Raw genomic sequence first — 14,616 nt, 5'->3', positions numbered from 1 at the left:
TCACCGCGAGCTTCACGTCACAAATTTTGACAGGTGCACACTTGCCTCTCACGTTTTTGGCCGGGTTGACATTTTTACGTCTACAGTATTATTATTGATATTATTTTAATCACCACCGAGTTATTCTTTTATACCATGAGTTGGAATGGACATTTCATGAATTAAAACAAGTGGATGCGGCGTATTGTATTGCTTCTGCCTGACGAGCATACAAACCCGGCAGATTGTTACGGACGGTTTCGGAGTTGTGTGCATACAGTTGTATTTGTCTCAAGATGAATGAAGAGTCTCCAAGTTTGTATTTGTCATATTTTTTTATTTTTTATTTTTATTTTTATATCCTTGGGACCCCCCCTGGAAGAGTTGGAAGAAGTGGCTGGGGCGAGGGAAGTCTGGGCTTCCCTGTTGAAGTTGCGGCTGCTGCTCCCGCGACCCGACCCCAGATAAGGAGTAGAAAGTGGATGGATGGATAATCTTGGAAAACTAAATGGCATATTCACAAGTCACACTAACCAGAAACCTAATTTTTGTATATTTGAAGATGAAGTAATCTTTTGGACAATCCACAAATATGACAGTATGTAAAACGTTGTATGTGTGCGCTCTTGATAATATATTTGTGTAGTATAAGTTTCTGCATGGTTTTCTCATTATTTGTTAGCCACAGCCTGTTGTATTTATATGTTCTGTCTGGTTTTATTAAAAAAAAAACGAAACAAAAAAACATGCGACCCTTTGCTTGTAGTTCTACCGCCCGCCACCGTCTGGGCTGGGATGGCGCTGCAGGCATATTTGAGTCTTCTGTGTTCCACTTCCGCTTACACGCCAGCGAACCACAATGCGGCTGTTTTTGCTAAACGTTCTTACCGCTAAATGAGTTAGCAGGGCAATTTCACCGACTTTTTGGACTGTACTGCACAATTTGACAATAATTCCGATAAGCAAACGTGATTATGGAGAACCCCACGCCCCCCGAAGGTGAGGAATCCTGCCGCGGTTTTGCGTGACATCCAATGAGTCGTGCCTAGCCCGTATGCTAACCCCTCTTTGGAGCTTTTCGGCTAACGCGATTCAAGCTTGTAACTCGTCTAAACGAGTCAAACTCATTTGAGTTTACGGGCCACATTCACCACAATTTAATCTCAAGTGGGACGGAGAAATATATTCGTTATGGAATACGTCATAAATAACGACAATTCAAAATGTTAATTTAGTTTTTTTGATGCAAATCACAAGTACAATCGGAAAATATCGGCATTTATTATTATCTTGTGCAAATGAGAAATTTGAAATAACAAAAAACGATGACAATTGTAAAATATTTTGCAATGTTATTGACACATGCGGCATACACAATTTATGAAACAATTTAAGATGTAGACCTCATTTTAAATTGACATTTCGTCATCTGTTTATGTTGACTACATCATGTGACTCATCACACCATCCAAACTAATGTGGGAACTTTTCAAAATGAGAGCACAGTGGTCCCCTTGCCTTGCAAATGTCCACATAAAAATACAAACAAGTTGTGGTAGACATGAAAACAACAAAATAGTTCGACCACACCAACCTGTGTTGAACTGAATCTGGTGACTGATGATTTGCAATATTCAGTGTCCTGAAATATTTGCACGGTAGGCATTCCTTTTAACATAGGCGTTATTATTCACAGTGTAAAGGTGGTACAGCAGCATTTGATATTATGAAGTAAGCTTTTTTTTTTGTGTCCCTGAAAGCATCCTTTCGCTTTCACAAGGGCATCAATATCAGGCGTCAAATCCAATGTCTAGTTTACAAAAAGTGTAAGGACATCAGTCTGAGTGACTCCAACTGGGGTAGATCGATTCTCGACCGGCCGACTGTTTTCTTGAAAATGTAATATTTCAGACACCTAAACATTTTGGATAACGATCTACTTTGGAAAACGATAGGGAACTATTCACATGGTAAAGCTTTCATTTAAGACATGCCAATGGGAGCTCCCTGAACTTTGTTAGAATTTTAAAATAAAGATGTCTATTGTAATAATTAAACATTTTGCAAATCTGAAAAGTCAACAAGTTTGAGTTTGTATTTTTTTTAAAATTGCGATGCCAATATTTTTCCTTTTAGTGAAAGTGAATATTGGCTACAAATATCAGGTATCGGCCACTTTGATGCCGAATAATCGGTAACTGCCCTGAAAAACTATACCAGTCTATCTCCATCTCCAACACTGAACACTACAGCATTCATCGTTTCAAGAGAGGTTAAGAATATACCAACGAATCGGTTGGCCCAAATTCAAACTTCAGGTTGTTAAGTTCACTCAGGACATTTGCAGTCTTTGCACTTTCCAAATACGGTCATTTCCTGTTTTGTTAGCAAAGTAACTGTTTGCATTTTAGCAGTTGTCATTATTTTTGTACTGTAATTCTCCAAGTCTGACATTTACCATTTCTCCCTATTTAATTAATTCTCAGCATTTTGGTCCAGCCCTTCAACCGTCAGGTGCAATTTCCTACAGTAATTGCATTTTCCAAGCCTAAAAGAATGACCTATATGCTTTTTTCTTTTTTTTTTCGCAGATCAAGAGCTACGCAATGTGATCGACAAGCTGGCCCAGTTTGTGGCCCGCAATGGTCCCGAGTTTGAGAAGATGACCATGGACAAGCAGAAGGACAACCCCAAGTTCTCCTTCCTGTTTGGCGGCGACTACTTCAGCTACTACAAGTGCAAGCTGGCTCTGGCGCAGCAGCAGCGTATGTACTTCCGCGACGCCCGTCCTCCGTCCTAAACGCACATTTTGCTCACTTCGGACGCCTGGAAACATCGGCCACATTTGCTCACTTGTGTGTCATGTTTGTTGGCGTGCGGGTTTGCATTAAAATGTGCTTCTTCTCCACTTAGATCCCTCTACCCGCGATGGGGAGGAGTATAAATCTGAAGGTATTTATTTGGACACAAAGCTGCCAGATCCATTCAGCGTTTCAGCTTTTTAATTGTGCTTGGCAACTCTTTGGTTTGGTTTCAGTTGCTTTTTTTTTTTTTGTCATCATGGCATGATTTTTCTGTATTATTTTTCGGCCATGCCTTCTGGTTCAAAGAGGACATACAATAGAGTGAACTGTGTTTATTGCTGCAAATCTGTTCCAGATCCAGCCAAGATAGTTAAACATATGCAATTATTGACACCACATTCAACTTGGTTTAGTTTTACCCCTCCCACATGCTTTCAAAATATTACAGTAAGTTTGAAGGTGTTGCAAATATTCCTTTGCGCCTGTTCGCACACTTCTCCAAACGAGGCAGAGCGTGCTTGCTTCAACATGTTTGTCAGTCCTAGTTGAAGTTTACTGAAAAACTGACACACAAAACAGAAAAAAATTAAGCATAGTACATTTAAACAGCAGCATTTTCAATGAAATCATATTGTATAACCAATTGCTCCCCAAAACGTTTATGATTTAATTTTATTTATTTTTTTTTACAAACAAACCATAACTTTAGGTGGTGGTGGTAAAATAATGACTTCCAGGGAAATTTCATGTACAAGTTGCATTGCTCATCTAAGGATTGCTTGTGAAATTACAAATGTATATGTTTTCATTGTGGCCATCTGATAATTAGTACAACTACAATTTTTTTTCCTACTTTACAAAATCATCTCGCGGTCAGCAGGTGGCAGCAGAGTATAAGAGATCAACCAGGGCCATGTTGTAAACAACCTGATTTCCCCACATAGATTTGTGAATGATGATGAAACTTAGCTATATTCTAATGCTAATTGCTGCAATACAGAAACGGATTGAAACATACTTTTTTTTTCCTGATGAAAAAAGAGATTCTAATCTTTCTTTTGGTAGGTTCCATTTTTTGATAGCGATAGAACACAATATTCTGTGGTGGGCCTTGCAAAATCCAGTTAAACAGCTGGGAGCGAAGGGGATTGCTTCAGTGAAAATGGCCTCGAGTCAATGAGTTAATGCTAACATGCACCGTGATGAGTTAATAGAATTTGTGTTGTTCCGATACCGTTTTTTGGCCCCTGATACCGATTCCGATACCCAGATTTGCAGTATCGGCCGATACCAAACTAATACCTAAGGTTTTTTTTGTCAATATGAAAAAGCTATTCTGCCATTGGTTCAGAGCATTCAAGGGCCAATAGGATATCTTAGCTCGGCATGCAGTGAACATGTCACACATCAGTGAATGTCGTACATGAGCAAGACACAAGATGCTGCATCCAAAGTCCTATATTAGCGCCAGAATTAATGGTATCGGCATGTTACTTGTTAGTACTCACCGATACCACTGTTTTAATGCAGTATCGGTTCCTCTGCCGATACTAGTATCGGTATCGGAACAACACTAAAAATAATTAGTGAAGATATTACATCGTTAGACTGCCATTTTAACATGACTGGAGCAGCAACACGTACGAAGTCTGGCAGTGGCCAGTGTGGAATTTCACTGTCTGCCTTGAGATGCAAATGACCCCAAAGACAATTTTTCTCATGATATGAGCTGTTGTTGATGTTTTTTTGCTTTGCTTTGAGCACATACTTGAGACACGAGCACAGAATGACTCCTCGTGTGTTTGAAAAAGCTAAACTGTTGAAAGAAAAGTCCCGTTAGCTTAATGCTAACACTAAACGGCGTCTGTGTTGTGGTGCTTAAACCACTTAAGCAATGGATTGAACACAATTGGTTCAGCAGCATCCAAAATATTATCGCTAAATAAATATGATATGCAAGTGATTCCATCTTAAATCTGATGGATATTGAAACGCGTTGACCGCTGCTGCCGCCGTGCCACTCAGACGGCCGCAGGCGTTAAATGCATGTGGTTGTCTCCTCGTCGCCATTTTGGGTGAACGAGTGCTCAATTTGCGCGCACTTCCTGTATGTGCAGAGCTCTACAACCCGGGCGCCTTGGACGTGCTGGACATCCCGCCGCCGCCCATGGCCATGATGGCGCCGCCGTCCTCCGCCAGCGCCACCACTACCACACCCGCCATGGATGACCTCATCCAACAGAGTCTGTGGAACCTGCAGCACCAGGAGCAACACCTGCACACACTCAGACAGGTACACGCCTTCTAATAGACCCCGCTTATTCGTTCGACGTTTCTAATGTGGCATATTTCTTGATTATTATTATAATGTAGCATATTTTCACCAGTGTGTATTATGGCTAACTAACTAACAATGATATAAATAATCGATTCATCTGTCAATGTAGATTAATTGATGAATCGGATCTTTTTATTTTCCCATCCTTTTATTAAAGAACCCATCAGAAAATCGCTAAAAATATTCCGAAGTAAAATTAGACGTGTACAACCAGATGTTTGCAAATGTGTTATTGTTACAAAAATACAAAAATGGTCAGTCTCCTTCCATGAAGGACTACAAAAATGAGAGAATATTTACTGTCGAGAGGCTGAAATTTGGAAGAGTTGAACTATTCTAGATGTAATTTGCTCTCAAAATGATTCCTCGAGTGTCAAAATAATTGTTAATTCATTTGAGAATCGATACGTTTTTGTTCATTGACTGATGGTTTCATATCTCGTATGTATCATATTTACTTGACATTCCATACGTCTCATCAACGTTTGTGCACGTAGGAACAAGTGAGCACGGCCATCGCGGCGGCAGCCGAGCAGCAGATCCAGAAGTTGACCGGCGAAACTCAGCTGGACATCGCAGAAATGGACAACCTGCTGCAGCCCATTATCGACACGTGCACCAAAGACGCCATTTCGGTAAGCGGCCATGCGCTACGTAGCCGCGCTAACTCGGTCCAGCTTCTGAATCGTCGCGCTAAATGATGTTGTGTGCGTCAGGCCGGTAAAAACTGGATGTTCAACAACGCCAAGACGCCGCAGCACTGCGAGCTGATGACGTCGCACCTTCGCAACCGCATCACTGCGGACGGGGCGCATTTTGAACTCCGCCTACATCTCATCTACCTGACCAATGACGTGCTACATCACTGGTAGGCAACATTCAGCAGTCCAATCACGAGTCTTTAACAGGGAAATGTGACGAAAAGCTAAAAGTTACTTCTTATATCCGACGCTAAACATTTGAATATCGCATCATTGCATCATGCAGCTCTAGCGTGTCGTGATGTGCGGTGCGCTTGTCTTTGCAGTCAGCGCAAGCATCAGAAGGATTTGTTGGCGGCTCTGCAAAAGGTTGTGGTTCCAATCTACTGCACCAGCTTCTTGGCTGTGGAAGAGGAGAAGCAGCAGAAGATCACAAGGGTAGAGGGTTTTGTTTTGTTCTGTTTTGTTTTTGTTTTGTTTTGTTCTGTTCTGTTTTTGTTTTGAGCGTGCACCGCTGGTGACTGTGTCTAAGACTTTAGTAGCTTGACTAATTGGTTGTCCCGCTCCTTCCCATCTTCAGTTGTTGCAACTTTGGGAGAAGAACGGCTACTTTGATGAGGAGACCATTCAGCAACTCCAGAATCCAGCTCTTGGTCTGGGCCAGTACCAGGTGACAACGACACAACTTGACCGATAGGGCCTTAATATGAAACCTCAGATTTATTTGGACAAAAATCCAATGTTAGTTCCCGCCTTCTAAGCTTAAAAAAAAAAGAAGGTTTTGTCACTTGCACTTCAGTGAACGTTGTCACTCAACAGACCAGGCCCGTTTTTTAAACTCGTACACACAGTTAGTCTCCGTTATTGTAGTGGAGAATGTGTGGAAGATGACCTTATTTGGGCAAAGATAGTTTGTTGGTTAAACAATGTATGCATGAAGCTGCTTGAAAATGAACCACATAAACCACACAATAAATTCTTGGTCTCTACGTGGCATCCGTTGCTTAGTTGGTCAGTGACGTAACCATCGCCACAAATGAGTGATATTTGTACCCGTGTCAGTGACGTCACACTGACCTCGTTTGTGGCACGCGTCTCCTGCAGGCCTCGCTGATCACCGAATACGCCAAAGTGGTGCAGCCCGTCCAGCTGGCATTCCAGCAGCAGGTCCAAGTCCTCAAGAGCCAGCATGATGACTTTGTGGCCAGCCTCAAGCAGCAGCCCGCCCCCCAGTTGCCACCGGCCGCCGACGCCGAAAAGCCCGTCAACGCGCCATCAGGTGACGCGTTTATCTCGTCGTGTGATTTCACGTCATGTGATGCGATGTAATGACTTGTCATGTCATATGTGTTGTCATGACATGTAACGACGTGACGCTGATGTTTTTTGCAGCTGAAGTGAAGCCCCCCATGACGGTTCCCCCGCCGGGGGAGTTTGACGAAGCTCCATCGAGACCCCAGGATCCCGCCGGACCCTCGGACCTCCCCCCCAAGCCCGGGTGGTACGACTCCCAGCACATGGGCCCGTGGAACCCCAACCAACCGGTAAAAAGCATCAACAGACGGAAGTTAAAACTGATCAACTGGGTCAGGTCGGCGGCACGGCGGATGACGGGTTAGCACGTCCGCCTCCCAGTGCAGAGGACGTGAGATCGAGTCCGGGCTTCGGCCTTCCTGGGTGGAGTTTGCATTTTCTCCCCGTGCTTGCGTGGCTTTTCTCCGGGTACTCCGGTTTCCTCCCACATTCCAAAGACATGCATGTCAGGTTAATTGAACACTCCAAGTTGTCCAAAGGTGCGACTGTGAGTGTGGATGGTTGTTGGTCTCTGTGTGCCCTGCGATTGGCTGGCAACCAGTTCAGGGTGTACCCCGCCTACTGCCCGAAGCCAGCTGGGATAGGCTCCAGCACCCCCCGCGACCCTTGTGAGGACAAGTGGTTAAGAAAATGGATGGATGGGTCAGGTCGTCCTGACAGGGCCCACTTTCACCTCATTTGTCCCCCTGCAGCCTCCTTTCGACCCAAACCAGCCGCCCCCTCCGTGTCCGCCCTGGAACAGCCACGAGGGGATGTGGAACGACCAGAGGGAGCCGGGCAACTGGAGCGGGGGCCCGCCCAGAGAAGGGGGCCCCTGGAGCGGCCCCGATCCGGGTCCCCCTTCTTGGAATTCGTACGACCAGCAGCCTCCGTGGGGGAACCAGCCCGATCAGCCGCCCTGGGGCCAGAGGGAGCCGCCCTTCCCGCCCCGCATGCAGGCATGTGACAGACGCTTTCATTTACAACAAACCTTCATCTAATTGTTGTTGTTGTTTTTTTAACAGAGGCCCCCCCACTTCAGAGGTCCCTTTCCCCCCCACCAGCAGCCGCCGCCCTTCAACCAGCCCCCGCCGCCACACTCTTTCGGACGCTTCCCCTCGCGCTTCATGCAGGACGACTTCCCTCCGCGACATCATTATGACCGGTCGCCCTACACGCCCCACCGCTTCGACTACTCTCAGGGGGACTTCCCCAGAGGTGGGTGGGCCGGCACACTTTAAACGCATTTCAACTTAGTCAACATTTTCAAGTATTTCTTCAATTCTTTGAATAAGACTTTCAAGCTATTTGTCACGTTCACGAAAGTCCGCTCGCTTAATGCTAGCATATTACGCTAACGGAAATGAGCAATGTTACGATAATTTTAAACTTTAAAACAATTGCTACTTCATGCACACGCAATACTCGTATTTAAGTCATTTTTAGACTTCAGGTCCAGATGAAAGACACGCACAATAAAGTGTACAATACAAGTATTTCCTCTGTATTTGCATCTGATTGGTCTGCCATCAGAGATGCCGGGCCCGCCGCCCCCTCCCCACCACTCTAACCCGAGGCTCCCACCCTCCGGCATGGGTGGTGACCATCCTCCGTGGGGAGGGGCCCAGCACCCAGACTTCGGTCCGCCCCCCCCCCACGGCTTCAACGGCCACTCGCCGCACCTGCGCCACCGGCAGCCGCCGGTCCCCATCCAGGACGACCCCAGCCTGGTGCCCAACGTCCCCTACTTCGACCTCCCTGCCGGCCTCATGGCGCCGCTCGTCAAAGTGAGTCGAGGAAATGTCAAATATCACGTTTGACGGAACTTTCGGGCTGCAAAATTTCCAGAAAGAGAAACTTTTCTAACTTAGAGCGTTTTCCAACCCCTGACTAACTTTGTTCTCTTCTCAGCTGGAGGACTACGACTACAAACCTCTGGATCCAAAAGACATCCGCCTGCCGCCCCCCATGCCTCCCAGCGAACGGCTGCTGGCCGCCGTGGAGGCCTTCTACAGCCCCCCTTCCCACGACCGGCCCCGCAACAGGTCCGCACGTCTGCTCTGGTCACTCATTCAGAAGTTTCTGCACCCAACGTGAAATGTTTGTTGTCTGCGTCGCACCAGTGAAGGATGGGAACAGAACGGCCTCTACGAGTTCTTCCGGGCCAAGATGAGAGCGCGCAGGAAAAAAGGTCAAGAGAAGCGCAACAGGTGCGTTGACACGTGACACGGGCTTCTTGTCTTGGCTGGTGGTTCTTTGCTCCCAAAAACTTATAAATATGTAGTACTTTATATTTTACCATGCTCCCAAAGACGTATTTATACGTTTGTTTTTAAACGCTAGAGCATACAGAAGACTTTAATGCAGCCTCTGAACTGAAGAGGGACGCTTGAAGAATGGTAGTTATTACAAAAGAGGCCAGCAGGTGGCAGCAGCATATAAGAGATCAACCAGGGCCATGATGCAAAGAGCTGTTTCCCACACTGTTTTCAACAGATTTGTGAATAATGATGAAACTTAAGCAATGTTCTAATGCTAATTGCTGCAAAACGGAAACTGATAGAACTATACATTTTTCCCTGATGAAAGAAGAGAGTCTAATCTTTCTTTCTTTTGCTATGTTTTTATAGCAACAGAACACAATATTCTATGGGCAAAATCAGTCAAAATACAGTAAAACAGCCGGGAGCGAAGGAGGTTGCTTCAGTGAAAATGGCTGCCAGTCAATGAGTTAAAAGGAAGCTCACTGAGTAAACGTATTTTTGTGCACTTACACAACAGGGCAAAGTGACCTCAACTATGCTGTGGGTTAGGGCTGGGCGATATGAGCCAAAAATAAAATCTCCATTTTTTGTTTTGTTTTGGAAAGGGGAGATTTAGAAGATAAAACCATTTTGCAAAAGTTAACAACATAACTTGCGATTGTCTTGATGTTTTGCGGCGGGCGCTCAGCAATCGCATGAGCAGTCGTTCCAGGAGTCGCTCGGGCAGCCGGGGCAGATCTTCCTCACGCTCCAGCTCTCGCTCCTCCAAGTCCAAGTCCAAGTCCAGGTCCAGATCCGGGTCCGGGTCCAGGTCTCGCTCCTCACGTTCCAGAAGCCGCTCACGATCCTACTCGCGCTCCAGGTTTGAGCGACTCACTGCTGCAGGATGAGATGCGATCGACATGCTTTGTGTTAAGTGTTACCTGTCGGGTGTGTTTTGGCGGCTGCAGGTCCAGGAGTGGATCCAGGTCGTCTCGGAGTCGCTCTCGCTCCCGCTCACGTTCGCGTTCGCCTGCCAGGAGGCGCAGAGGAGGGCATAAGTCACGCAGCTCCTCACCACCGTGAGTACATGCTGTCTCAGAACTTTATTTGCAACACTTCAATAATAACACATTGGCTTCGAGGAACGTCATTTCCAACACATTCTATCATAACTTTGACTGGATTGACGCAACTCTTAGTAAGCTCATCTTGTCACATGACCAAATTTACAAAGCAGGTACACCGTCATTGCCCTTGGCAACTGTGATGTCATTTTTCCGTCGCCGGCAAGTGACAAAATGGCCGCTGTCTGTACCAGATGTGACCGGGCTGCCGGATTGCATCCGGGTCGCCGACCGATGACGTCACGCTACAGGATTGGCTGCAATTGATCCATTTACAATTGTTCAGTAAAGTTATATGGAAAAAAATCCGGTCCAGCGAGTACTTCCGCATGTAGCCCGTGCACTTCCCTCGGTCAAATGGAATTGCATTAATGTGGGGAGACGCTTCAATTGGCTTGGAGTCGACTGTATTCCGTCCCTCAATGGCTTGCAACGTTTGCCCCAGTCAAGCAAAATAGCAAAAGAAAGAAGACTTGTTAAGTATGAACTCATTTTCATGCAGCTCCACGTCGGCGGCGGGCGGCGCCGCATCCAAAGGTCCCCCGGACTCCCGCCTGGGTGAGGAGAACAAAGGACATCAGCTCCTCATGAAGATGGGTAAGACGACGTGCCCGCGTGTGCGCTCGTGGATGCGCGGGGCCTTCCGTTGACGGATTGCTTGTGCGCGCGCGCGTGTGGCCTCAGGCTGGAGTGGGTCCGGCGGTCTGGGTGCCAAGGAGCAAGGCATTCAGGACCCCATCAAAGGAGGCGAACTCCGCGACAAGTGGGACCAGTACAAGGGCGTCGGCGTCTCCCTGGACGACCCCTACGAGAACTATCGCAGGAACAAGAGCTTCAACTTTGTGGCGCGCATGAAGGCGCGAGAGGAAGGTACACACACACACACACACACACACACACACACACACACACACACACACACACACACACACACACACACACCCTGCAATTCCTTTGAACAATGGCTTTGTAGTGATTCGGGTATCGGGAATGAGGAAATGATTCATCCCGACTCCCGAATCACTACTTTTGAAAAGTGGGCCGAGATGGATTGACATTCTGCCGTCACGTGAACGGGAAGTGATTGTCAACGCACAAAAGTCCAACTGTGGTTCTCTTTTGCTTCAGTGAATCGAGAACCTCAGGAGGCTCCTCCCGCAGAATGATGTCATCAAAGAGCGCCACGCCACTGTCGCCGTTTTTTTACGTTTCACCCTCACGTTGTCATTAAGGACAGAATTGTCTTTTTGCTTCTCAGTGCGATGATGATTTTTTTTTTCAGAGTTCCCATGACGTTTATTTGTAATACCGTTGTAGAATGTTAGCAAGTGTGCATAGAGAAACTAAAATAAATTCAATTTGCACTCATAAAGTCGACTTTTTCAATTCTTATTTGGATTTTTTTGGACACTTGTGACACAATTCCTCAAAATAAGGAAATGTCTTCTTTCTTTTTTTATAACACTACTTCAGTTGTGCTCGTCCCCATTTCAGTCTCTGAATATTGATTTTTCTGGTTTATCAACATAATCAATCACTCAACATGGCGAACAGCAATTTATAGTGATCAAGAGCAGCATTTTTTCAGCTCATCGGCATGTGCTGAAAAACACGTTTTTAACATTGAGAAAAAGCTTCGTTGAGAAGTATGACGAGCAAAGTTTCATATGGAACTTTTTTTCTTACATGGCCGACAGCCACGGCGAGCCAACCGACATGACGCTTTGTAACAAGAGCAAATGTTTTTCGCGGAGAAGCAGAAGAAAAAGCAACAATCACTCCTGCAGTGGACTCGAGGTGCGTTCAATGAACAGGCACACCGTAGGAAATCACAGGCGTGCGTAGAAAAAGCCCAGACGACTGACGGAGCAACAGGTTGTGACCCATTTTTTGACACTTTCCTTAAAAAATAAGTGGAGTGTGAATTATTTTGTTCCCAGTTTGTAGTTTTTGATGACGAATTGGGAGCGAAATGGAGAAGAGCAGCGACGCACGCACGCACGCACGCACGCACGCACGCACGCACGCACGCACGCACGCACGCACGCACGCACACTCGAGCAACGTTACATTGAGTCATGCGAGTGCCACTCTATTGCCAATATTTCAAACGGATGACATCAAATACAGTACTTCAAGAATATGGCATGCAACGTGAAAGCACATACAGTATAAACATCAATATATTCAGTATTTACATAAATTAACATGTATATATCCTAAAATTTTGAATGAATAAAAAAAATTATTTTGCTGCTTTTTCGATTTTTGACGAGGTACCGTTTCAGTACCGGTATCGGGGTATTTTATGCAGGTATAGTATCGAAGTCAAAATTGCGCTATCGTGACAACACGAGTGCAGCGCCTTAAAGGGCAAAACGTTGTGGCGCTCTGGTGTCTCCCTCTCGGAACGTCCAACTGATCAACTCCCCACTTTTTCCTCTCCTTTGCCGTTCATCCCCAAAACAACTCGCATAATCTCATTTTGGAACGCATCCAGTCCTGATGTCGCACACTGCAATACTGGACTTCCCCAACACCGTCGCGCCACTGAAATACACGTTTGTTCAACAAGAAAGCGAAGTCCGTGTTTGTTGTGCTCAGCGATGTCACCCGAGCTCAGGACCCCCTCAACCTCCATCACGTCATTTTTCAAAGGACGTTCATCACAACCTTGGATCGAGCCAGCAGCTCAACTTCAACTTTTCATCTGACTCCTTTTCCTCCTTGCAGCTCCACTTTCTCTCCAAAATCTCAGAACTCATCCAGAACACCTGAGCAATGTGACATCATTTTCAACGGTCGCCAAGCTGGTTTCGCGGAAGCGACTGGTCGCATCAAGCGAATTGGAATTTTCACCTTCAATTACCAAAGTCCAATTAACCAATTAACCGACTTGCAACAACAAAAGGTGGGCTGGGCTCAGCCTGCGTCCGTGCGATGCAACTTGACCGCCGGACGGTCATTGCAGTATGTTATGTAGGCTGTATGATTTATGAGGTTAGTAGTAAAAAAGCAAAAAAAAAAAATGAAGTTGATACATTTGAATCCGTTTAGTCTCTTGATCGACATCAGAGGTCTGCAACCTGCGGCTCTGGAGCCACATGTGGCTCCCTGCAGAGCCATTTATTTTATTTTTTTGAAATTATTATTCATTTATTACATAATTGTATATTTTAGATTAAATATTCTTTCAATGAATTAATGATTAAATGAGAAATGAATCATTAAATATTTTTTAAAATTTCAGAGGACAAAAGGGAGATTACGTTTTTCTTAATGACCTGTAAATGTCCAAAAAGTAACCATAAAATCTCCAAAAAGAAAGAGGAAAATCAGAAAATTACCACAAAATGTCCACGAAATTGCCAAAAATGTAACGATAAATGATTGTTTTGTTCATGGTTGTTTTTCCCATGGACACTGACGTCATTATTTGCGTGACAAACGTTCCCTTTCTTTACATATAGCCCACATTGCCCTTGTGTGACGTCCGCCAGGATAGCACGCCGTGATCGTATAGTGGTTAGTACTCTGCGTTGTGGCCGCAGCAACCCCGGTTCGAATCCGGGTCACGGCATTTTTATATTTCAGCGATCTTGTTTTACTCCACAAACTTCCATCCCAATTTGAATTCAGTTCATTCTTTTGCAGCGGTTAACTTTGAAAATAATCTGCGTATCATTCGCTGCTTTTCTTGATCTTCTTAAGAATGAATCATTTCGTTTGTGGACCAACAAATGGACACTTTGAGAAGTTACCACACGGGGGCGTTGTGGTCTTTCCATAACGACACTGAACAAGTGAAACCATCGATCTTATTTTAGTGATCTACATTAGCCGTTTGTGGGGAAATGTCGAGCTTTAAAAATGTCGAATTTTCTGACAACAGCATTTTGGGGGCAAGGTAGAGCGTTTGTGTGCCTACGCACAACTTTTGTGTGGACAAATATTTAATTGTGGTCCAGTAGTGTAACCCTTTCTTGGTTGTTGTTGTTGTTGTTAAACGCATCCACGTAGCCTAATGTGAGCAAATGTATTACTTTAGCGGCAAAATAGTCAAGTCAAACTCGCTCCTGGTCGAACTCAAACGTATAGTGACACTTACCCGTCCATGGTACGTAACTATGG

At 45.3% G+C, this 14,616-nt stretch overlaps 1 protein-coding gene and 1 non-coding gene across 3 annotated transcripts; both read left to right on the top strand.

Annotated features, from left to right (window-relative positions):
* The first annotated feature begins 827 nt into the window (after positions 1-827).
* Positions 828-11,857, top strand: cherp (calcium homeostasis endoplasmic reticulum protein). Of its 2 annotated transcripts, XM_086090087.1 has the most exons (20): positions 828-978; positions 2,571-2,744; positions 2,893-2,931; positions 4,901-5,076; positions 5,619-5,756; positions 5,838-5,989; positions 6,149-6,260; positions 6,403-6,492; positions 6,927-7,101; positions 7,215-7,366; positions 7,829-8,074; positions 8,141-8,333; positions 8,649-8,902; positions 9,027-9,160; positions 9,239-9,325; positions 10,068-10,241; positions 10,330-10,440; positions 10,988-11,082; positions 11,170-11,355; positions 11,614-11,857. In XM_086090087.1, exons 1-20 carry the CDS (start codon positions 954-956, stop codon positions 11,649-11,651), a joined length of 2,751 nt encoding a protein of 916 aa, XP_085946213.1. In that variant the 5' UTR covers positions 828-953; the 3' UTR covers positions 11,652-11,857. The 2 variants fall into 2 exon arrangements, with proteins under 2 accessions (XP_085946213.1, XP_085946214.1); XM_086090088.1 differs by lacking the exon at positions 2,893-2,931.
* Positions 11,858-13,993: 2,136 nt separating this feature from the next.
* On the top strand, positions 13,994-14,065 carry trnah-gug (transfer RNA histidin (anticodon GUG)). The gene has a single exon. It is a non-coding gene; the product is annotated as a tRNA-His (tRNA).
* Positions 14,066-14,616: the final 551 nt, after the last annotated feature.

This window comes from Leptonotus elevatus, chromosome 11 (assembly GCF_054856555.1).
Source record: "Leptonotus elevatus isolate MCC_2025b chromosome 11, RoL_Lele_1.0, whole genome shotgun sequence".
Taxonomy (NCBI): domain Eukaryota; kingdom Metazoa; phylum Chordata; class Actinopteri; order Syngnathiformes; family Syngnathidae; genus Leptonotus; species Leptonotus elevatus.
The sequence above is the reverse complement of the archived record's forward strand: the minus strand, read 5'-3'. Positions and strand labels throughout refer to the sequence as shown.